Below are 25003 nucleotides of genomic sequence, written 5' to 3' on the forward strand. Positions count from 1 at the left end.
TGGGTAAAACGGTAAAATCATTTGTATCATTTTAGTTTCTGATCATTTTTTTTCCCTCTGTTTCTGGCTCTGTTTCCATCAGATTCCCATCATCATCCTCTCCTTCCCCGAATAGATTTTTCCATTCCGTTTCAAATGCACAAATTCCACAAACTTCAGCAATCTCCCTGTGTCTCTCAGTCCCTATTTTCGTTCCTAAGCACCCTCTTCTTTTTTCTCCTCTCTCTTCTTTCCCACAAAACCTAATTCTTCCATCCACGCCTCTCTTCTTTCCCCCATTCAAACCACGGCCCTCCCTCCCTTCTCACATTTGCAATTTGGCCTCTTTCTCCCACCCTTGATTCGCCAACACTCCGACCTTGTTGCGATTAACCAGCGTTTTGTGTCTCGTTGGGTTTTGATAATCTCTTCCGTATTCAATATCGTCAATTTTTTTTTTTCTTTTTCCCTTTCCTATAGGGTTTTTCCCCGTTAACCTTGTAGATTTTATTTCAATTTCTCACCAAGATATTCCTATACACTTATATTTGTTATTTTTGCAATATATTTTTGCATATACAGTGTTAATATCTGAAATTATTAGGGTTCTGTGTCTGTGATCTTTTTCTGAAACGCCCATAATTATTGGCGGCATTTACAGCGCACATACCATTTTCTAAAAAGCCTATCTGGAACTGCTTGTTGAGCTCTGAAAGTTTCCTTTTTAAGCATAACTGTCAACGATTTGGATAAATTGTCAGATTCTGGGGTTTATTGAACCCCAAAACAACCTCTTTGTATTAACGTCCAAAGTTACGTCTCTTGCTTTTGATATCCGTTTTTTGTCTTCTTTCTTGTTGTTTGTTTTGGGTGGAAGGAGATATTGTAGTTATTGAGGGTTTTGGGGGAGAAAGTCTAAGCTTGCATGGGCGAACATGAGGAATGGGCACAGCCACCGAGTGGGCTATTGCCGAACGGCCTGTTGCCCAATGAAGCAGCCTCTGTAATGCGAGTGCTCGACTCGGACCGATGGTTGAAGGCTGAGGAAAGGACTGCAGAGCTTATTGCCTGCATACAGCCCAACCCTCCGTCTGAGGAGCGCCGAAATGCGGTGGCAGATTATGTGCAGCGGCTCATTATGACGTGCTTCCCCTGCCAGGTGGAGCATCGATTCATGCATACATGTCCAAATTCTTGAGTGGTTTATGTTTATCTGTGCGTTATTGTTGTTTACACTGATTTGATATGGTGGTCATCTTGTTCTATATGGTATAAATTAATTATTATAACACACACACAAAGGTTGATGGGTAATAGTTCTGTATCCACACCTATCAAAAAAAATAAGTGAATTATTATGCCTTAACTGATGAAGAATTATTTAAAATTGAAATGCTTGTTAAGTTGTTGCGAGTATAAAAGGTGATTGTTAGCTGTGAATGTGAGGGGACTGAACGAGATTAATAAACGCCTTCGAATAAGAGCCTTGTTAAGGCAATGGAAATTGGACATCATTTGCTTACAGGAAACAAAGCTGAAGCTTATCAATAGAAGAGTTATTCGGAGTATTTGGAGTTGCCAATTTGTAGATTGGGTATACTTACCTTCGAAAGGGGCCTCGGGAGGAGTGTTGGTGACGTGGGATAAGAGGGTGGTGGAGAGCATTGATGAGTTTATGGGAGAATATTCAGTGGGGTGTTTTTTTAAAAATATTGAGGATGGCTTCGTATGGGCTTTTGCTGGGGTATATGGCCCTAATTTAGACAGTGAGAGGAGGTTGCTTTGGGATGAGCTAGCTGGTTTATGTTCTTGGTGGGAGGCTCCTTGGTGTATTGTTAGTGATTTTAATGTGACAAGATTTCCTAGCAAAAGATCAGGAGGGGGAAGACAAAATCAAGTTATGGTGGATTTCTCGGACTTTATTTTTGAGTTAGAGTTGATGGATATACCTTTGATGGGATGTGAATATACTTGGTCTAATTATCAAGCTTGGTCAAGGCTAGACAGATTCCTCATTTCTCCCTCGTTGGAGCTACAATACCCAGACTTAAGCCAAAAAAGGCTCTCGAGGATATGCTCGGATCATTTCCCTATCATGGTAGACTGTGGTGGCATTCAAGGGGGTAGAAGGCCGTTCAAGTTCGAAAATATGTGGTTAAAAACAGAGGGGTTTGTGGAGTTGATTAGACAATGGTGGAATTCATACTTCTTTGAGAGTAACCTGAGCAATGTATTGGCTGGAAAGTTGAAAGCTTTGAAGAAGGATTTGAAGACATGGAATGAACAGGTATTTGGTGATGTAACTTTACAGAAGAAGAGTTTATTTCAAGAATTACAAAGCTTGGAGGGTGTAGGAGATGAGAACAACCGAAAAGATCAAGTAGTTTCTGAACTTGAACGTCTAACTCTAATGGAGGAGATCTCGTGGAGGCAAAAGTCAAGGGCATTGTGGATTCGGGAGGGGGATAAATGCACAAAGTTTTTTCACCAAGTTGCTAATGCACATAGGAGGTTCAATTCCATTGAGTCCCTGAACATAGATGGAGGCGCATCCTCATATCAGGTTGTGATAAAGGAGCATGTGGCTGGCCACTTCGAATGTCTGTTGTCGGAACCTCATGCCTGGAGGCCTACTGTGGATGGGTTAGCCTTTGAGGCCATTGATCAAAATAGTTCGGCTTGATTGGAAAGACCTTTTGAAGAGGAAGAGGTACAACAAGTAATCAGGAAATTGAATAAAGATAAAGCTCCAGGTCCGGATGGTTTCACTATGGCTTTTTTCCAATCTTGTTGGGATGTGGTGAGGGATGTAATGTTGGTTTTGTAGGAATTCTTCACTTATGGCAAATTTGAGAAAAGCTTAAATGCTACTTTTATTGCTCTAGTCTCTAAAAAGGCTGGTGAAACAGAGGTACAAGATTATAAGACTGATTAGTCTTGTGGGTAGTGTCTATAAGATACTTTCAAAAGTCTTTGCCAATATGATGAGTTCGGTCATGATGAAGATCATTTCTAAGTCACAAAATGCCTTTATGAAAGGGAGACAAATCTTGGACTCGGTCCTCATAGCTAATGAATGTTTGGATAGTAGGATCAAGTCGGGAGCTCTAGGTATTATATGTAAATTAGATATGGAAAAAGGCATATGATCATGTTAATTGGGATTTCCTGATCTATATGTTGGGGAGATGTGGTTTTGGGGAAAGATTGAGGAAATGGATGAGGCATTGTGTGTCAACGGCTCGCTTCTCAGTCTTGGTAAATGGGGATCCTGTGGGGTTCTTCAATAGTTTGAGAGGACTACGTTAAGGTGATCCATTATCACTCCTCTTGTTTGTCCTAGTTAGGGAGGCGTTAAGTAGAATGGTGTCGGCTGCAGTAGAGGGTGGTTTTTTCTCTGGCTTCTCAGTAGGAGATATCCACGGCTCTACCATTATTTCTCACCTTTTGTTTGCAGATGACACCTTGCTATTTTGTGAGACAAATGCAGGGGATATTCAATCTTTGAAGGCCATCCTACTTTGTTTCGAAGCGATATCCGGGTTGAAGATTAATCTTGTTAAGATAGAGATGGTTGCGGTTGGTAATGTAAATAATATCAGAGGGTTGGCTGGCATATTGGGTTGTGCGGTTTCTTCATTGCCATTGAAGTACCTTGGACTTCCGTTGGGGGCTTCCTTCAAAGCTAAGACAATTTGGGAGGTGGTGCTGGAAAAATTTGAGCGGAGGTTGGTCAGGTGGAAAAAGGTTGTATTTATCTAAAGGGGGGGGGGGGCGTATCACTCTTATCAAAAGTACTTTATCCAACCTTCCTACATACTAATCTTTATTTCCTCTTCCCGCAAGCATTGCAACTAGAATGGAGAAAATTCAACAGGACTTTTTATGGAGTGGAATAGGCGATGAATTTAAATTCCACTTGGTGGGGTGGGAGAAGGTATGTTCTCCTCTTAGCAATGGTGGCTTGGGGGTTAGGAATATGAGGGATTTTAATAAGGCCTTGTTAGGTAAATGGTTGTGGTGTTATAACAATGAGAGGGGAGCCTTATGGAAAGGGATGATTGACATGAAGTATGGTCGTGAACGGGGGGGTTGGTGTTCTAAAGAAGGTAGGGGGTCTTATGGAGTGGGGCTATGGAAGTATATACGGAAAAGTTGGGGCTCCTTTGCTAGTAATACTCGGTTGTGTTTGGGGGATGGGAGTAGGATCAGCTTTTTGGAAGGATGTGTGGGTGGGAGACACGGCCTTGAAGGATGCTTATCCCACGATTTTCAGTATTGCAAGGGAGAAGGAAGCTATGGTAGCTGATTTGCGGGTGGGTTTATGGCTAACCGATATTGCACACCATCATTTAGCTATTGCAATTCTTTTCCTGATAGCGGGTCACATGTATAGGACCAACTGGGGCATTGGTCATGGTATAAAAGATATTTTAGAGGCTCATAAAGGTCCATTTACAGGCCAGGGCCATAAAGGCCTATATGAGATCCTAACAACGTCATGGCATGCTCAATTATCTATTAACCTAGCTATGTTAGGCTCTTTAACCATTTTTGTAGCTCACCATATGTATTCGATGCCCCTTATCCATATCTAGCGACTGACTATGGTACCCAATTATCGTTGTTCACACATCACATGTGGATTGGTGGATTTCTCATAGTTGGTGCTGCTGCGCATGCAGCCATTTTTATGGTAAGAGACTATGATCCAACTACTCGATACAACGACCTCTTAGATCGTGTACTTAGGCATCGCGATGCAATCATATCACATCTCAACTGGTTATGTATATTTTTAGGCTTTCACAGTTTTGGTTTGTATATTCATAATGATACCATGAGCGCTTTAGGGCGTCCCCAAGATATGTTTTCAGATACCGCTATACAATTACAACCTGTTTTTGCTCAATGGATACAAAACACCCATGCTTTAGCACCCGGTGCAACAGCCCCTGGTGCTAATTAACCAAGGTTCACAGGAGTGGAATATTCGCCTTACTTGAGATGCGCATGATTGGGAAATGACTGGTTTGGTGGAGTTTCTGAACTTGCTGTACATCACTCCTCTTGCGGCCACAATTGAAGATTCGTTGGAATGGAGACCCTCTAGGAAAGGGAAGTTCTCGGTATGCTCCTTCTATGACTCTATTACTATGCAACAAAGGCATAATTTTCCATGGAAGACCATATGGAGGAGTAAAGCACCAACCAAGGCCACTTTTTCTTTGTTTGGACAACAGCTCTAGGGAAAATTATGACCATAGATACTCTCAAACGATGTGGCCTTATCATCACGGATTGGTGTTGTTTGTGCAGAAATAGTGGTGAAATGACGGACCATCTACTCTTACATTGTGATTTTACTCGAGATATTTGGAATTACTTTTTCAGCAGAATGGGAATAGCTTGGGTAATGCCGGGTAGGGTGGTGGAACTGTTAGCAAGCTGGAGAGGGATCATTGGAACACCACAGATCGCGGTTGTGTGGAAGATGACTCCCATTTGTATTTTTTGGTGTATTTGGTGTGAAAGAAACGAGAGGCTTTTTGAGGATCATGAGCGCTCCATGGAAGAGTTTAGGAGTTTTTTTCTGGAAGACTTTGTTTTTGTGGGCCATTGCTTTAGATTTGAATGGCCTCAGCTTCCATGATTTCCTTGTAACTGTTTCTAGTGCTTAAATAGGTGTATTCACATGTATACTTCTAGTGTACCTGGACTATGCCTATTTTCATTATCAAGGAAATATTTTATTACTTATAAAAAAAAAGAATGTGAGAAGTTTTTTTTTTTTTTTATTGGCATTGGGTGTCCAAGAATAGCTTCCTAACTAATCCTGAGGGTGCATAGGCCCTCGGCAAGAAGTTTTCCTCTAGTACACTTCGGGTACTTCAAGGGAAGCTATGAATGTGAGAAGTTAATTGAATAGACATAGGTGAGTAAGAATGTTGAGGTGAGTAAGTTGTGTGCAGAAAGAATAGAGTGCCGGTGTAACTTTGGAAAAATATTAAGCATGACGTTTTGGGTGATTGCCTGTAGCCACTAAAGGCATGAGGGGACAATCATTAATCTTTTGATGTAAGTTAGGGAGAGCTAAGAAGGGACTTGTAAGTTAAATTGGGAGATAGATGGATTTGACCTTGGATTGAGTGCAATAGTGAGATTGAATTTGTCTGGAAAATTACAATTAGTAGGTAGTGGACCTGTTTGATTTCAATAGTTATCTTTCCATGATGCAAAATTGGACCTACAATCATGTTTGTGGAATATCTCATTGTTTGTTCGCCTCTGTGAGTACATTAGAACTGCATCATCTTCATGTTTTGTATTGTTATATCACTGGGCCTTGGTCTTAAATACCTTAAATTTTAATTTCTCTCCGCAGGTGTTTACCTTTGGGTCCGTTCCGCTCAAGACTTATTTGCCTGATGGTGACATTGATTTAACAACCTTCAGTAAGAATCAAAATATGAAAGAAACATGGGCTCATCTAGTTCGTGATATTCTGGAGAATGAGGAAAAGAACGAGAATGCTGAATTCCATGTAAAAGAGGTTCAGTACATTCAGGCAGAAGTATGTCCCTCTTATGTATTTATAATATACTTGATGTTATTCGATACCTATGAAACAGGACTACAATTAAATGGGCAAGGCTCATGTTATGTCATAGCAATTATTTGAAATGTACAGTAACGTATAAATTTGCATCCAAATAAATAATCCTACACACGTTAGGATTGAGTCCAAAATAGATTTGTACATCATACACACTTCAAAAATTAGTAACTATATATGCATGTTTATATGTAGATATATTCATGTTGCACTTTTTCTCGTATATAGTCAGCTATTAACAAATCTACATGCGCACACACACACACGCGTGTAAGTAGATTTAGCTACTCTATATATACACACAAACATTTATATAAATATTTTGCATGTATATGTGAAGTTGTTTCATGTATCAGCAACAATTTGCTAGTATGTACATAAATAAATGTAGCAACCATTTATGTCTATAGTTTGGAGGGATGACTTCGTTGTTCTTAATGTGGAATATTTGGAATGAGCGTAACTCATGAAACTTTGAAAACTGTGGGAGAGCACTACTAGAATTAAAACCTTTCATGCTTAAGTCATTGTATGAATGGACTATTGTTAAGAACAATATCTAATTTGCATCCTTTGTAGATTTTATTAGCCCTTGCTACCCTACGCTTCCCTAAAATAGGCATTCCCTTTGATTGTACTCTGGGAATGGGCTCTTTGTTAATAAAACATGGTATCTTTATTTATCAAAATATATATATGTATATTCATGTGTATATGTTTTTCATTTTTATCAATAAACAAATTTTTATTGATTAAAAGAGTAGGCAAAAGCCCAAGTATACGGGACATATACAAGAACAACGCCTAAGTGTGCTAGTTTAGTGATACAAGGAAATCATGGAAGGTCATGCCATGAAATCATGGATATACGTGTGTACATGTATATCCATATCTCTATGTATACATGTAAAGTATTTGCATTAAACATTTGGCATACTGCATCTATTTTTAGTCTCTCTCATTATTATACTGTCATTTGTTATGCATATAGACTTTGTATGTCATGAAGAAAAACGATCCAAAAAATGCTATATATCTCAACAAATGAACAAAATTAAACTTTATACATCCACAGAAGAAACATCCCACAATAATTTCATTTCCATGACAAAAAATAGGGGTAAAGAATGTTCTCAACAACTTGATCCACCTAACCTAAAATCCATTTTTCTAAGCATACATCATTGACCACATAGAACAAAAAACACATCTCCCAATGATATCATATCTTTGAACCTAATATCTGCCATTAAGTTACTTATAAAAAAAAAAAAAAAAAAAAAACTGCCATCAAATTTATTTTTATACTAAAGAAAAATAACACCATTATTAAATAAAAAAATAGACCAACCAAAATGATACCAAAAAAAGAACAAAAATCATTCAACCATAAAATAGCGTCTAGAGGGGCATTAGAGGAGTATCGCTGATGTGGGATAAAAGAGTGGTGGATAATTTGGAAGAATGTGTAGGGGAATACATGGTGGCGTGCTCCTTCAAGAATGTAGTAGACGGCTTCTTTTGGGCCTATTCAGGGATTTATGGGCCAAACCTTTGATAGCAAAAGAAGGTATATGTGGGACTTGGCTAGCCATCATGGTTGGTGGAACTACCGTGGTGCGTATGGGGCAATTTTAATGCCATTCTATTTTCGAGTGAAAGATCGGGCAATCCTCACCTTTGTCTGGCTATGGTGGAATCTTTTGCATTCATATTCGGATTTTCCTCTTGTGGTCTTGTGGGAGGCTCCTTCACACGATCATAAAATTGAGAGACAATCCCCCTTGTTCTCAAATAGATAGATTTCTTGTATCATTCTGGGATGAGCATTACCAGCTTTAAATTAAAAGAGGCTACCTCAACAATGCTTGGACCACTTCCCATTATGATATCAACTTGGGAGGTCAACTTTATTTAAAGCTGCAGCGGATTCCAAGTATGGTTGTGCTTGGGAGAGTGGTGCTCTAATGAGATAAACAGACTACATGGGGTAGGGTTGGGGGAGAATATTAGTAAAGGATTGGCAGTCCTTATTATACACACTAGACCTAATCTAGGCAATGCCACTTGGGCCAGGTTTTAGCATGACCTTTGGTGTGGTGAGAGACCTCACAAGGAAGCTTTTCTAGAAGTATATAGGATTGCGAGAATGCAGGATACTTCGATGGCTGATTTAATGTTACTTTTCAATGGCTCCCCTCAGTGGAATGTCAGCAACTCAAAACTGGGAAGTTGACGCCTTCACAAACTTTTTCAATCTATTGTACAATATGAAAATAAGCACTAGAGTTTTAGAAAAACTTTTTTTGGAGTCCATCCAAGAAAGTAAAATTTACCATCCACCCATTCTAACAGCCCCTAACTATTTAGGACACGAATTCCTTTTCTTGGAAGAAAACGTGGAAGAATAAGGCATCCTTAAATGCAACTTTCTTTGTTCAAACAACTTCTTTAAAGTAGATTCGCACCACGGATGACCCAAGGAAACACCAGATTATTGTTATGGATTGGTATTTGGTGCTGAATGTCAAAATAAGATGAAACACTGTATGAATGGCCGAATACCTTGGCCTTGAGGGTTCTGTATATTATATAATCTGTACAAAGCAATTCTATACCTGGAAAATAAATCAGTATGCGCCTAATTCTAGCCCTATACATGGAAGTTACAATCTATCAAATATTAACTAGAGGTACAAGGAAAGAATAAAGAACAACAATGGACAGCATTGCTGTCCATTGACACTGAATGTGCAAAAAGGGTGGGGAAACTGTGGACCACGTCCTACTTTACTTTGAGATTGTTAACGCTATGTGGTATGATTTCTTTAGCAGAGGTGGTTTAGGTCATGCCTAGAAAGGTAGTAGACCTCTTATGGAGAGGATTAAGGCCTCTTTTGGGAACCCAACTCATCTCATATCATTTTCTTCCCAAACATCACTCAAACATAAGAACTTTTCAATTAAAAATATTCAACTTTTTCATCTAATCATTACAACTTTATCAAATTTTCAAACAAAACACAACAAACAATTCAATTTTTCAAATTTCAAAACAAAAATAATATTAAAAAATTTCTATTCTAACAATATTTTTGCTATATAATATTTTTATTCAACTTTTTCTCTCTCCTTTCCCAAAATCCAAGAAAACATCTTAACTCAAACTATTTCACTACTATCCACAAACCATTTCACTGCTATTCACAAATTTCTCATCTCATCTCATTCCCCAAATGAGGGGCCTAAGAGGCAGTACACAAATTGCAGCTGTATGGAAGATGGCTCCCATTTGCCTACTTCAGTGCATTTGAAGTGAGAGCAATAGATATTTCAAAGATTGTGAATGTAAAACTTTTTTCCTTTGGTCAATTGCTATAGATTTTAATGCACTGGGCCTCCATGAATTTTTCCTATCAATTTGTAGTTTCAACTAGGTGTTTCTATTGTATATGATAGTCAAAGATATTTACCTATTAAAAAAATGTTCAGCCCATGTAGAAAGAAGAAAAACCCTCTCTCACACAAGAATTTGGAAATACTGGCTTGCAAGCTTTTGAAAACTGTGTGACCAGGCCTTTTTTTAATAATATTTAAACTAACCTCAAATGTTTAAGGAAACAATGTAGATGGGGTCGTTTCTCCTATCAAGCAAATGGGATGCTACCACGTGGCATTAATTTTGTGTGAGTTGGAATTAAATGTGTGCCTCATTCAGTGAAAATTTTATTCAATATTAGTTTGAACTACGAATGACAATATCAATTTCAACCGGCTAGATCATGGCATATTGTTCAATGGATGTAGTGTGTCAATAATTCCATATAGCCAAAAGGGAAGGTGGGGAAGTTTATTTGGTGATATATAACCCCTAGTATTATACAAAGTGCTGTATAGTCCTTACTGGAGTAGTTTTTCTTTTTTATTATAAGTAAGAAGTAAATTTTATTGATACGAATGAAATAGGCATAGCCCGTGTACACAAGGAGTATACCAAAGAAAACTGAAATACATTCTAGGAATGATAGATTAAGGACAAGAAGTCATGAGCATTGTTCCTATTAAGTATAATAGCTGAAAACCAAAGCAATAGTGTGTGAACAAAAAAATTCTAAAGCTCTGCCATTGTGCGCTCCCTATCTTCAAAGCACAGCTCATTCCTTTTTGCCTAAATACACCACATAATGCATAGCGGAATCATCTTCCACACTACCGCCACTTGAGGACAGCCTTGAATCTCGTTCCAACAAGTCAGTAAATCAACCACCCTCAATGACATTACCCAAGCGACGTCAACTCTTCTAAAGATCTCATCCCACAACATCCTTGTCACCGCACAATGCAATAATAAGTGATCCACCGATTCTCTTTGCTTTTAATACAAGTAGCACCAATCCATCACTATGAGCCCCCTCTTCCTTAAGTTGTCCGTGGTCAAAATCTTCCCAAGAGCAGCAATCCATATGAAGAAAGCTACTTTAGAAGGCACAAATATTCTTTCAAGGGAATAGAGCATTACCTTGTGATGCCAATATTTTGTAATACTCCTTGACTGTGCACTTCTTGCTGCCTTTGGACCTCCACTGCATCCTATCCCGCTGTTCCGTAATGTTTCCTGTGGAGTATATCAACCTGAAAAATTCTGAAACAGTGTGCAATTCTCAATCATGAATATCCCTATTAAATAGGACATTCCACTGGTGAGAACCATGAGAAAATACCCACAGATCCGCCATAGAAGCATCCTTGTTGGCTGCAATACGATAGAGAGCTGGAAAGGCCCTCTCCAGCCAATCTCTACACCAAACATCATGCTAAAACCTGATTCTGGTGCCCTCTCCAGCCACAAAACGGGTATGGTTTTTGAAACTCTGCCATCTCCTCCTAATAAATTTCCATAAGCCCACGCCTTACCCCCTCCCCCCCCCCCCCCCCCCCCCCCCCCCCCGCCCTTTCACTTCGTTGGAGCACCAGCCCCCCTAAGCACTTCCGTGTCTAGAGTCTATAATTTCCTTCCACAGTGAATCTCCCTCCACGCGGTACCTCCATAACCATTTCCCCAACAAAGTTTTATTGAAAGTCCTCAAGTTGCAAACTCCCAAGCCACCATTTGAAATTGGAGAACAAACTTTCTTCCCCTTAACAAGATGGATTTTCGGTTCCTCCCCCATTCCCACAAAAAAGCCCGTAATAATTTCTCAATCCTATTTACCACCCTTGTAGGCAAAGGAAATAGAGGTAAGAAATAGGTGGGGATGTTAGTTAACGTGCTCTTATTTATTTATTTTTTTTATAAGTAAGAAACTTTGTTGAAACAAATGAAACTAGGCAATGCCCATGTACACAGGAAATATACAAAATGAGACACCTAATTACATTCTAGAGAGCTAGAAAGTAGACAAAAACTCATGTACATTCCCACCCTTTAGTTAACGTGCTCTTAATTACAGTGAGTCGACCCCCTTTCGATAAATATAACCATTTCCAACCAGCCAGCCTTTTCTTTACTTTCTCCACAACCCCATCCCAAATAGCTCTAGCCTTAAATGTCGCCCCCAACGGGAGGCCCAAATATTTTATAGGCAAGGATGACACTTTACAATCTAGAAGGCTCGCCAGGCTATTGATACTGGGCACAACGCCCACTACAACCATCTCGGACTTACCAAGGTTCACTTTAAGCCCCGTCACGGCTTGAAAACATAACAAAAGTGCTCATAAAGTTTGACTCTAGCCATGATCCGCTTCACAAAAAAGGAGAGTATCATTTGCAAATAAGAGATGTGAGATTATGATAGAGCTATTAGTACCATTATCCACCGAAAATCCAGATAAAAAGCCACTACCCACAGCAGCCTTCACCATCCGGCTAAGTGTCTCCATAACGATAACAAAAAGTAGAGGAGACAATGGAATAGTTAGTGTTGTATAGTCCTTTTTTTTATCAATAAATAGAATTTTATTAAAATAGGCAAAACCAAGTACACGAGACATATACAGAGCAACACCTATGCATGAGTGTCCAAGGATACATGGAAATCATATACATTCATGCCATTAAAGTCTTACAATCGACTAATGGAGTATATTATGAAAAGTTGTATAGTCCTTAGTACTATACTTAATGAAACATAGTCTTTTGTATATTATATTGCATTATAGTATTATGCTTTTCCCCTAGTCGATGCTATATAATGGTTTGGTATGTAGTACTTATTATACTTAAGTGCTTTGCATTATGGTATTTTAAACCCCTAGGGGTTGGCTCAAGTGGAAAAGACCTTGGTCCTGGTGGTATGCTCCCTCCAAGGTCCAAGGTTCGAATCCCATTGGGTGTATCGGATTGGGGGATGCTCCTCTTGAGTTATCCGAGGTGCACTTGTGAGAAATTCCTTGTCGAGGGCTTATGCACCCCCGGGATTAGTTGGGACGCTGTTCCCGGACACCCAGTGCCAGTAAAAAAAAAATAATTATAGTATTTTAATTATAATAATTATGCCACATCGATTATATTATTATCTGATGTGATATGAACTTATAGAAAAAAAATTGTATTATTACTGGATATGAGAAACTATATTATTATGATACATATTTTGGACTATATTACATATGCTATTAATGTTTACGTCTGTATATTGTGATTGAAGTATAGTATAAGCTATCTCAGCCTTCTTATTTTTTAATTGTATATATATTTTTTAATAAGTAAGAAGTAATTTTATTACAAACGAATGTATAGTTGAAGCCCATGTACACATGAAGTATACAAAAGAGAACACCTATACACATTCTATGAAACAAAAATCGACAACAGAAAATCATGAACCTAGGTTCCGTTAATCACTAAAGCAGAAAACCAAAGCAATAAAGAGTGCACAAAAAAGTTCTGGATTTGCTCCAAAGTATAGCCTTGTCATTAAAACACTGCTCATTCCTTTCCATCCAAATGCACCACATAAAACACAGGAACCATCTTCCAAGCCACATCCACTTGAGTACAACCATGAAGCCCGTTCCAACACGCAAGAAGATCTAGCACTCTCAAAGGCATTCAAGCCAAAGCAATTCTACCAAAAATGCCATCCCTGAAAGCCCTCCCAAGGTCTATGTTTCAAATCTTGGGTGCAAACAATTTCTAGGAGCCATGTCCCATCAGTTAAAGGACAATGATCTACCTAATCTGTGGGATGTTAATGCGTCCCGGGATTTAATTAGGTGAAAGACATGTTGCGTCAGCCTTGTCTCCGGGGTTCTTCATTATGAAAATAAAATAAATAAAAAATTGTCTAAGAGCATTCAGCCTAGAACTGCAGGTCAACACTCAACGTTCAAACTCCCACCCCTTTTGTTCGCCTTACTTCCAGGATACTTGTCATCCTTGCTGTGAATGTCCCTAGCTAATTCAGCTACACATCACGGTTTAGGGTTGAGCTTTTTTTTGGTTATTGGGGTATTGGGAAAAGATCATTCATGGCTGATAAGCTATTTTTCATCTCTTTTTCCCCCAGCTTTTAAGCTTGTTTTATTTAGAAGGTGCTATTATCTCCTGATCTTTTTTCTTCTTGTTGTTGTTGTTATTGTTTTTGTTTTAGTTATAATATTTTATATGTAGCGTTAGTTTATGTTGCCCATAGCATAATCTAAATATCTTAGTATTTTGGCTCTTAAGTTTCTATCTGACAATTGATTGGCAATCTTTCTTGTCTTCTTATATTTTCAGGTGAAGATAATCAAGTGTCTTGTGGAAAATATTGTGGTGGACATATCATTCGACCAGCTTGGAGGATTGTGCACTCTTTGTTTCCTCGAGGAGGTAAGTGCTTCATTTTGGAAACTCATACTATTCTCTCTCCTTGAAAAAAATACACCATAATGATGTCTAAGTCTCTTTGCTGAATCGTAGTTTTTGCTTCTTTAGGTTGATCATTTGATAAATCAGAATCATTTGTTTAAGCGTAGCATTATATTGATAAAGGCCTGGTGCTATTATGAGAGCCGGATTCTGGGTGCTCACCATGGGCTTATCTCAACTTATGCCTTGGAAACCTTGGTTCTTTACATATTTCATGTCTTTAATAATTCCTTCGCCGGACCTCTTGAGGTGACTATGATTAGCTCCCGTACTTGTTTTTTATTATTTCTTTGTCCATACGTCTGGAATTTTTTTTTTTAATTTCTTGGCATGTTCAGGTCCTCTATCGTTTTCTGGAGTTCTTTAGTAAATTTGATTGGGACAATTTTTGTGTAAGCCTATGGGGTCCTGTGCCCATTAGTTCACTTCCAGATGTAACAGGTATATATAATTGGCTTCAAGATTCTTGTATTAGTACTTGGTTGAACAAATCCCAGATTTGCCAAGGTCTTGCAGTGATTTTTCTTACTTGGAAATTTTCCAGCGGAACCTCCTCGAAATGATGGTGGAGAGTTACTACTCAGCAAGTTGTTTCTAGATGCTTGTAGCTCAGTGTATGCTGTTTTCCCTGGTGGTCAAGAAAATCAGGGGCAACCCTTTCTTTCCAAACATTTTAATGTAATTGATCCTTTGCGGGTAAACAACAATCTTGGCCGTAGTGTCAGTAAAGGTAGATAAATTCTAACCTAACAGACTTTCTAATTAAATGTTCTTAAGATTTTTCATTGAGCTTTCAGAGTTGTTTCTTTATTCATGGTGACTACATCTGTTCATGCCTCTGATACGTGTACGACTGTGGATTATTAGTTGCTGCTAGATCATTTAATTTATTAGTCTTATGTTTTTCTTTGTTCTGCTGATTTTGAATTGTTTTGATGCATTCTCTGTTGCAATTATTTCATTTGGATAAAATATATTTTAGTCATGTTATTGGTTAGTAGCATCTAGTCACAAGCTTGTACTCGTTTGTTGTTGGAAAATTGTGCTTTCGACTAGCCAGTGTTGGCACTATATGAAGAGCAAAGGAGGGGATTTATATGTTCCAGCTACTGCATTCAGGCCACATTTTGGTGTTTAAGTTTGTAGTATGTTGAAGTGAGAACTCATAAACAACTTGGTAAGATGGATGTTGTGTTCTTGATTACATAATCTTTCCTATTTGAAATGCAAATTATACTTCATGTGATATCACTTCACTATTTCCCTTTTGTATAGGCTAATTCTACACTTTGAGGCCATGTTTGGTTAGTAGGATTTTTCAGAGTTCTTGAGAAGTTAAGAAAGAAATTTTGAGATGTGCTCTTTTTGGGTTGTCTGAAAGTGGGTGAGAAAAATGAGAAATTGTTTGGAGAAAAATTTGAGATATATTTTGTATCAGAGTTTGTGAAAGTTGGTAGGTAGATTTGAAAAATTGTATAGATAAGATTTTTGTGGGAGATGATTTTTGGGCTTTTGTGAAAGTTGTTTTGATTTTTTTGCTCTCTGTTTTCACAAAAATCCCGATTAGTTTTCGGGATTTAAAGATTTTTGGATTGGAGTATAAATTTTGAAAGTACAGCCGTGCTGGGTTTGCTCTTACATGTATTTTTATTCCAAATCTTGAGATCGGATTAAGGAATGCGGAGTTGTTATTCCACGGAAATAGTCCCTTGGTTTACAACTTTTTAAAAAAAGGTCACTGGTTTTCAAAATTGACTTTTTACTCTGGTTTTGTTTTGTTTTGTTTTATTTTGTTTTATTTTTTAAGTCCATCCATTGACTATCTGTCCAAAACGTCATGGAGAGATTTCCACATTATCATATTGCTAACCCCATGCATGGCATCCAAGAAAATATAAAAAAATAAATGTACTTACAAAAGTACAAAAAATAAAAATAGACATAAATGTAATAGGTTGCCATAAAACTAAAACGTAAAATTGAATCTTACAAATAATAAATTTAAGAAATAAAATTTAAGTTGGAAGCGTGGTATTTTTATTATGGAATGGTGCTTTATGTGTAAAAGGAATGGGGAATCGGCAGATCGTCTTCTTCTCCATTGTGATGTGGTTAAGGTTTTATGGGATGAGATCTTCGTTAGGCTGGACATTGCTTGGGTGATGCCCAAGAGGGTGGTGGATTTTTTGGCTTGTTGGAGTGGGAATTCAGGGAAATCGTCAAGTAACGGTTGTTTGGAAGATGGTGCCATTATGTCTTATGTGATGTGGTGCATATGGAATGAGAGTAATGGACGCTATTTAGAACACTCATTGGGGGGTGGTGGGGGGGGGGGGGGGGATTAGAGACTTATTTTTCCATTCTTTATTACTTTGGGCTAAGGCTCATGTATTAGAGGGGGTCAACTTGAATGATTTTTATGCTTCTTTTTCTAGTTCATAGGTTGTAATTAGGTACTCCTCTCTTGTATACTACCTGTGTACTTGAACTTTGCCTAATTATGAGGATCAATTAATATTCTTATAAAAAAAAAGTTAAAGAAATAAAAACTAAAAAACTAGAAAGGAAACAAAACATGAAAGACAAAAATGATGTAGAAATTTAAAATGAATGGAACTTTACCAACGAAAAGTGCATAAAAATAAAGAAAAAAAATTAAATAAATGCAAAATAAATAAAAAAGAAGAAAATGGGGAACATAAACTTTTGCCCCCCGGAACGTCCCACTCTACTTGCACTTGGTGGGGAGAGGTCTGGGGAGGTCTTTCTCTCTATTGGTAGGGGTGAAGAGGAGGACAAGTTAGATTTTTTTGAAATATTTTTATTTTTTATTTTTTCGTTTTATTTTTTATTATTATTATTTTTTTCTAAAGAAGAAAAGGTATGAAAAAACCAAGTGATCATTGAACTAGAAAGAATTATTTTAATTGAGATGTCTTGGAGGTAGAAATTAAAAGTTTTATAGTTTAAGAGAGGGCGATAGATGTTTTCCCTCAAGTGGCTAGCACGAATAGGAAACAGTACTTTTGAGATGCTTTTGGTGGATGGCTCAAGCCTATGGTCAAATTGAGATAAGGAATCATATTGTGGAGTATTATGAGTATTTGCTTTCTAAGTGGTTTATGTGGAGGCCCAAGCTAGATGGATTAGCACTTGAGTTCATAGAGGAAGAGATGGCCATGTGGTTTGAGAGGCCATTTGAAGAGAGTGAGGTTCTCAAATTGGTAATACATATGATTTTGGACCTGGATGGTTTTACAATGGCTTCATTTCAAGCCTGCTGGGATTGTGATTAAAGATATTACATGGTATTCCAGGATTTTCACACCAATAGCAAGTTTGAAAAAATCCTTAATGATACCTGTTCCCAAAAAAAAAAAAAAAAAAAACCAGGGCAATGGATTTTTAATGATTATCGTCCCATTAGCCTTGTTAATAGGGTGCAAAAAAAAAAAAAAACCAGGGCAATGGATTTTTAATGATTATCGTCCCATTAGCCTTGTTAATAGGGTGCAAAATATAATTGATAACGTCTTTGCTAATTGGTTGAGTTGGGTTTAATTTCAACGCCAACAAATGGGTTTGTCAAAGGTAGATAAATTTTAGTCTTTATGCTTATTGCTAATAAATGTCTTGATAGTAGGCTCAGACCAAGTGAGCTAGGGGTGTTTTGCAAGTTAGATATTGAGAAAGCTTATCACTTATGTTCATTTTAATTGGAGTTTCTGCGTTATTTACTTGGGAGACATGGTTTTGGGGAGAAATGACAATCTTGAATAGTATATTGTATTTCTTCTATCTGATTTTCTGTATTGGTGAGTGGCACTTCTGTTGGTTTCTTCAGTAGCTCTCATGGTTTAAGACAAGATTAGTTGTTTCTGCAACTTTTGGTTTTTGTCATAGACGCTGGCCACGATCTGTTAGCTGCAACTGATATGATGACTCCTGTTGAATTGATTTAGTTTTATTGGCTATTGTGGATGGAGGTTCTCTGTGGATTTTTTGTGGGGGCCAGTAATTTTGCTGTGCTTAACATTTCTTGTCTTTCCCTTGGATGGATGCTTGTATGGAGAAATAAGGCTCTATGTGACTTCTTTCATGTGGACAATGGCATCGGGGAGGATTCTTACTCTAGACAACATGAGGAAGTGGGGCATGATAGTGGTTAATTGTTGTTGCATGTGCAAGAAAAATGGGGAACTGGTTGGATCATCTTTCTTCTACATTGTGAGGTTGCTAACATCATATGGAAGATCATCTTTGGCTTCTTTGGGATTGTTTGGGTGATGTCCTCATGGGTTGTGGAATTCCTAATATGTTGTAAAGCTCAATTTGGCTACCATCCGTGTGCATCTTTGGGGAAGATGACCCCATCGTGCATGCTATGGTGTCTATGGAGAGAAACCAAAGTATGGCTTTGATGATTGCTAAATTTTAAACACTTTTTTCATTGGATAACAGCCCACGATAGTGTTGCTCTCTCTATTTTTCTTTTCCTAAAGTTTTTACTTTTTGTTTATTAGGTGGATCTTTTGTATACATCCTGTGTATTGGGGTAAATCCCTTTTTCATCATTAATTTATCTTACCCATAAAAAAATCCCATATTTTGTTTGCTAATTATACCTTGGTATTTTGTGGGGGCAAACCCAAAGTACCTCTGCTCTCTAAGGGCTCTTTTTCATCCTTCGAAGCTGTTTTTGGGTTGAAAGTGAATTTAGTTCAGTCAAAGCTGGTTCTTGTGGGTAATGTTGATATTCTGGCTGCATATTGGGGGTGTAAGGTATTTTCTTTGCTTATGAAATATCTTGGCCTTTCTTTGAGCTCTTGTAAGGCCAAGTCTATTTGGGATGGTGAGTGAGGTGAGAAGATACTTGGGCTCTTGCCTACTCTTTTGATCGATAAAATATTGTTTACCGATAAAAACAAAAAAAAGTTTTCAACATGAGAGGGAGGCCTTGTGGCAGTCATAGTGGATTTAAATTTGGTTGTGCTTGGGGTGGGTGGTATTCTAATGAGGTACATGGACCTCAAACTAAAGTTGGTTTTGGTGGGGGGGGGGGGGGGGGTTGTGATGGCTGTAGGTATCTTGCACGGGCACCAACAGGTTGAAATATGAATATTTTCAATGCTCCTTGTGCTAATAGCCGTTATACTTCTTCTGTGTTGTACTGTAGTGTATTGCACGATTGGCTTGCGGCTGTATTTGCCTATTACTTGGGAGGTCTGCACTTTGTTGCACGCACCATATTTAATGAATGATTGTGGCATTATTCACATTTCACACACCTGAATTGCATGAGTATGTGGAGTCCATTAAATAAATGGGCTGTAGTCCAATACATGGTAAAAGGTATTAAGAGTGAGGGTTCAACAATGTATGGCTGGAAGGTGGATTTTTTTTTTTACCTTTTTTCATTTATAAAACTAAGCTTTTTTTTTTCTTGATCAATAAAATCTTATTTTACCTATCACAAAAAAAAAAAAAAAAAAAAAAAAAAAAAACCTAAGCATTTTTTAATATATGTCAGCTCTGTGCATACTTTATGCACTTACCTGGAAGTTACACTCTAGAGGACTAGAGTCACGAAGCTGTCCATTTGTGGAGTTCAGTCTCTTGTTTTCCTTGTGTTTATTTTTGTTGGCATGATTTTATGTGCACTCGTTGGCATTTATAGTAATAAATTTTTTCATATTAATATTCAACAGCAATAACACAAGCAAGGGCTTACCCTTTTCTACAGACAATATCATATTGATACACGCATATTTTCTAGGTAACTTTTTTAGGATACGCAGTGCTTTCACATTTGGCGCTAAAAGGCTGGCAAGGTTACTTGATTGCCCAAAAGACGACCTATTGTTTGAAGTAAATCAGTTCTTTTTGAACACTTGGGAGAGACATGGCAGTGGCCATCGTCCTGATGCCCCGAGGAATGACTTGTGGCGCTTGGGATTGTCCAATTCAGACCACTTAAATGAGTCTGAGAGTCTCAGGAGTAATTCAAGTGGCCAAAGAACGGATTTTTTCTCTAGTCATGAAAATGAAAGTCAAGTTGATGGAACACGAAGTTCGCGTGGTGATTCCTTCCAGCATGCGAATCATTCCCTAGAAAGTGCATCTAGAACCAGTGATGTTTCTACAGTCTCCCATACTAAAAGTGAAAATGGAAACCCAAACAACTCGAGGATATCCAATCAGGTTAGACTAGAAATTAATTCTAATCAAGGTACACGTGTGGATATGGTTCAGAAAAGTTCTAAAGCTGATAAATTGGAGAATGACATCCAGGGGAAGTTTGTCTTTGCAAGGACACGTTCCAGCCCTGAGCTTACTGACACGTATGGTGAAATTTCTTCTCATGCAAGGTGTAGTAGAGCCCCAGAAAGTGGAAAAAGCCAGAACTCTTCTGCTAGGTTAGATAATAGGAGGAGGAAGAACCCAGGATCTGATATTTTGGCAAGCCATAGCACTAAAACTGAGGATCCATCCGTTAGGCACTTCTCAACCCGTCAAGGTCTAGATACTGCTGCTGATTCAAACAATGTTTCCAATAGTTACCATGAAGAGTCAGGTTCAGGAGCTATGAGTGAAGACTTTGCTACTGTCCTGGGGACACAGGGAATGCATCAGGACGAGCAAGATCTTGTGAACATGTTGGCATCTTCTACAGCACATGGTTTTAATGGACCGGTTCATCTTCCACTGAATATGGCTTCAGGTCACTTACCACTTCCTCTACCATCTCCTATCCCCTCTTCAGTTCTAGCTTCAATGGGATATGCTCCAAGAAATTTGGGTGGAATGGTTCCCACAAATATCCCATTTATTGAGACACCTTGGGGAACAAACATGCAATATCCTCAAGGTTTTCCTTCGCCATTAACTCCAAATTTCCCTGGCATGGGATGGAGCTCAAATCCTGAAGATTTGATTGAACTTGGTAAGGAGAACTTTCGATCAGTTGAAATGAACCACAGGGAATCTGATCATGATAACTGGCATGAGCAGGACAGTGGCTCTGCTGGTGGGTTTGATCTTGATCATGAAAGTTTTGAAATGCTTCAGTCGGATGACAAGCAACAGTCAACTTCAGCTAGTTTTAAAGTTGTTCCTTCCTCGCGAATTGCTAGTTCTAAAATCTCTACAAGAGTTCAACAGAAGGTTACAAAAGAAAACCGAGGGTCATTAAGGGTAGATCATAGAGACAATGTTGATTATCATGATAACAGAGGAAATGATGTTTACTATGATGATCAAATTGCAAGTCCAAGATCATTGTCCACTGCACCCCCTAGTTCGCTGAGGAGTAGAACTTCTTCAGAGAGTTCTTGGGAAGGATCCTCGGCAAAGGTCTCAAAGTCAGCCAAGGAAAAACGGGGTAGGAAAACTGTTACATCTGCTGTGCCATCTCATGTAAAAGGTAAGACTGTGTCTGATCTATCCTCCACTCAAGCCGACGATGACAGCAGAGACTGGAGTCCACTCCCAACCATGGGCACTGAAATAGTAGAAAGAAGCAGGGGACCTGTTGCTTCTCTAAATGTTCCAAGCCATCAAATTCCTCAAATGCTTTTAGGTCATGGTGCACGACAAAGGGTTCCTGATACTTCTGGAGTTGTTCCCTTGACCTTTTATCCTACAGGGCCACCTGTTCCTTTTGTTACAATGCTTCCGGTGTACAATTTCCCAACAGAGTCAGGAACTTCTGATGGAGTGACGAAACATTTAAGTAGGGAAGAGCAGCTGGATAATGGTGATTCTGGTCAGAATTTTGATTCATCCGAGGGACTTGATCAGCCTGACATTCTTAACGGTGACTTTGCTAGCCATTGGCAAAATTTGCAGTTTGGGCGGTTTTGTCAAAACTCACGGTATCCTGCTCCTATGATTTATTCTTCACCTGCTGTGATGCCTCCTGTCTTATTACAGGGTCGATTTCCATTGGATGGTACAGGGAGACCTCTGTCAGCAAATATGAATGTCTTCACTCAGTTTATGAATTATGGGCATCGGGTTGTTCCTGTTGCTCCTCAGTCTGTTTCAAATAGACCTGCTGTTTATCAATGTTACGTGGATGAAATACCAAAGCAGCGTAGTGGGACCGGAACGTACCTGCCAAATCCTGTAAGATCTATTGTAACACCCTTATAAATTGTTAAGCAGTTTCTTTGCTTTTTAATTTTGCAATTAGAGGATGCCAGCAAATTACTTTTACACTAACAGTCTTTCATATTGGACCTTTTGGGTGGAACATGAAAAGTACAAAACCCAACCCGAATTCTGGTGTTTTTTTCTCCCTTGTAATGCATGTTTCATGCATATTATTTTTTAATGAGGTTGACAGTATGATACAAGGTGGACAATTTTTAATATCCACCAAAGTACTCTTGTAATAAAGTACTTTGGTGAATGGGTTTGAAAATTTGAGTTTTTGAGAATTAGAGTGAAGTCAGTTTTCCGTATTTTATTTTACTTTTTTTATTTGCTCCTATCAAAAACAATATTTTATTTTATTTTTAATTAGTTTCAAGTTTTATCTTTTCTGCTCTGTCAAAGTTCAAAATTAGTGGTGCCATAGCGTTATGGGAATAAACCTAGGCTTGAAAAACTCTTTTTTTCGTTTATCTGCAACATATTGGATCCTATTAATAGATATATATATATATATTTTAAGGATGAGAAACCCCGGTGAACGTGCAAACACAACATTTTTTTTTGCTTGGTTAAACCCCAGACGTGTAAAATTCGTCACTGTTTGCTTTAATACTTCTATTATGTGGATGTTTTAATGTGTTATGTACATACTTCAGAAGGTTTCTAATCCGGACAGACATTCTACAAGTTCCAGACGTGGGAATTACAGCTATGATAGAAGTGATCACCATGGTGATAGAGAGAGGAATTGGAACATTGATTCAAGGTCACGAGCTGCTGGGCGCAGCCATGGCCGCAGCCAAGCTGAAAAGCCGAACTCAAGATCAGACCGGTTAGTGGCAAGTGAGAGTCGAGCTGACAGGTCTTGGGGACCACATAGTCATGACTCATTCCCTTCATACCATTCTCAGAATGGTTCAGTTTGCTCAAACTCTATGCGGACTGGTCCTGCCAATGTGGCATATGGAATGCATCCAATACCATCCATGAATTCCAGTGGGGTTTTGTCAAATGGACCTACCATTCCACCTCTCGTTATGCTGTATCCTTATGATCATAGTACTGGCTATGGATCACATGCTGGACAGCTTGAGTTTGGATCACTTGGACCTGTGGGTTTCTCAGCTGTGAATGAAGTATCACAACTGAATGAGGGAAGCCAATGTAGTGGGGGATTTGAAATTCATGGTGTTTCTGCTCAACGGTCCTCACCAGATGAGCCTTCTTCACCCCATATCCAGAGGTAGTTGGTGCGCTTTCTCCAAGACCACTAATCATCTTAAACCAACTAAAATGCATCAAGTCTATAAACACTATATTTTTCCAGTTGTGGAGCTGCCAGCTTCTGGTTGACCCAATAGTATGGGTCCAGCTCTTCGCCACGCCTCATGAAAGGGGGGGGGGGGGGGAGAAATCAACTAGTTTTATGGACTTTGCTGGTCCCTTCCTGTTCCTTCTTAGGACAGCCCTGAAATTTATTTGGGTGGTGGTTGTTTATTGTCTTAAACTTGTTATTATGATTAAAATTATTTCTGAAATATTTTTGGATAGCGTAATGTGTAACACCAGGGGAGAGAAGAGGATCAATGATACTTGTTTCTTCTATGTTTTCTTCAGTTGCTTGGTATTATTTCACTGGAATTGCTTTGTGATGCTGTCATTTTTTTTTCTTAATCTTAACAGGGGGATTTGATTATTTAACAGATCGGTAACTCAAGAGGAAATATCAGTGGAAAGCTGAGGATTTTCTGCCTCTTGCATTTCCAACCGAGGGAATGATAATGGGAGAAATTATGATGGGAAACCCTTCTCGTTTTCGAACGAGAGATGCCATGATTGAGGAAGAATTGGCTATCTGATTTGAACATATCTTAATATGTTTCTCATGGAAAGGTCACCCTTAAGTGCTGGCCTTGTGCTTGTTTGTACAATACATAGTTGGATGTGCTCTGTTTTCAAGGATGACAGAGTTTCGGTGGTGCTGGATGCAGGAAATTAGTTAGTTTTTCTTTTTAGGCTGATAACTTGTAACCCCACTGAAATAGGAACTCCATGGGCTTCGAATTTAGGATTTTGCTTATAAATTTCTTCTGTCAGGATTCTCTCTTACACAATGTATTAGGGTTTTTTCATTAATATGCTCATCATAGCGCAGCTCTTTTATTAATTTGCCCAAGATGTTACCTATGTATCAATAACAATGATAATTTGGGATGAAAAATTCTGCCTAGCTTTGACTATGGTGTTCGTTTTCTTTCTTCTTTATGTGGCAAGGCAAAGGACTTGATGAAGAAGCAGGGTTTAGAAGAGGAAGAATGGCAAGAACCAAATGAAAACCCCCTCTTTATAGAAGGTATAAGAGATATTCTTCGTATAGCAGGTAAGTGCTCATACTT

At 38.5% G+C, this 25003-nt stretch overlaps 1 protein-coding gene across 6 annotated transcripts; it reads left to right on the top strand.

The window, feature by feature from the left end:
* Window positions 1-25003, top strand: LOC121247639. 6 transcript variants are annotated; one of them, XM_041146035.1, is made up of 11 exons: window positions 1-1138; window positions 6365-6553; window positions 14319-14411; window positions 14517-14699; window positions 14789-14891; window positions 14995-15180; window positions 20227-20651; window positions 20742-22577; window positions 23264-23850; window positions 23935-23993; window positions 24285-25003. In XM_041146035.1, exons 1-10 carry the CDS (start codon window positions 905-907, stop codon window positions 23966-23968), a joined length of 3870 nt encoding a protein of 1289 aa, XP_041001969.1. In that variant the 5' UTR covers window positions 1-904; the 3' UTR covers window positions 23969-23993; window positions 24285-25003. The 6 variants fall into 6 exon arrangements, with proteins under 6 accessions (XP_041001969.1, XP_041001966.1, XP_041001967.1 ...); XM_041146032.1 differs by having other exon boundaries at window positions 20227-22577; XM_041146033.1 differs by having other exon boundaries at window positions 20227-22577; window positions 23267-23850.

This window comes from Juglans microcarpa x Juglans regia, chromosome 1S (assembly GCF_004785595.1).
Source record: "Juglans microcarpa x Juglans regia isolate MS1-56 chromosome 1S, Jm3101_v1.0, whole genome shotgun sequence".
Taxonomy (NCBI): Eukaryota; Viridiplantae; Streptophyta; class Magnoliopsida; order Fagales; family Juglandaceae; genus Juglans; species Juglans microcarpa x Juglans regia.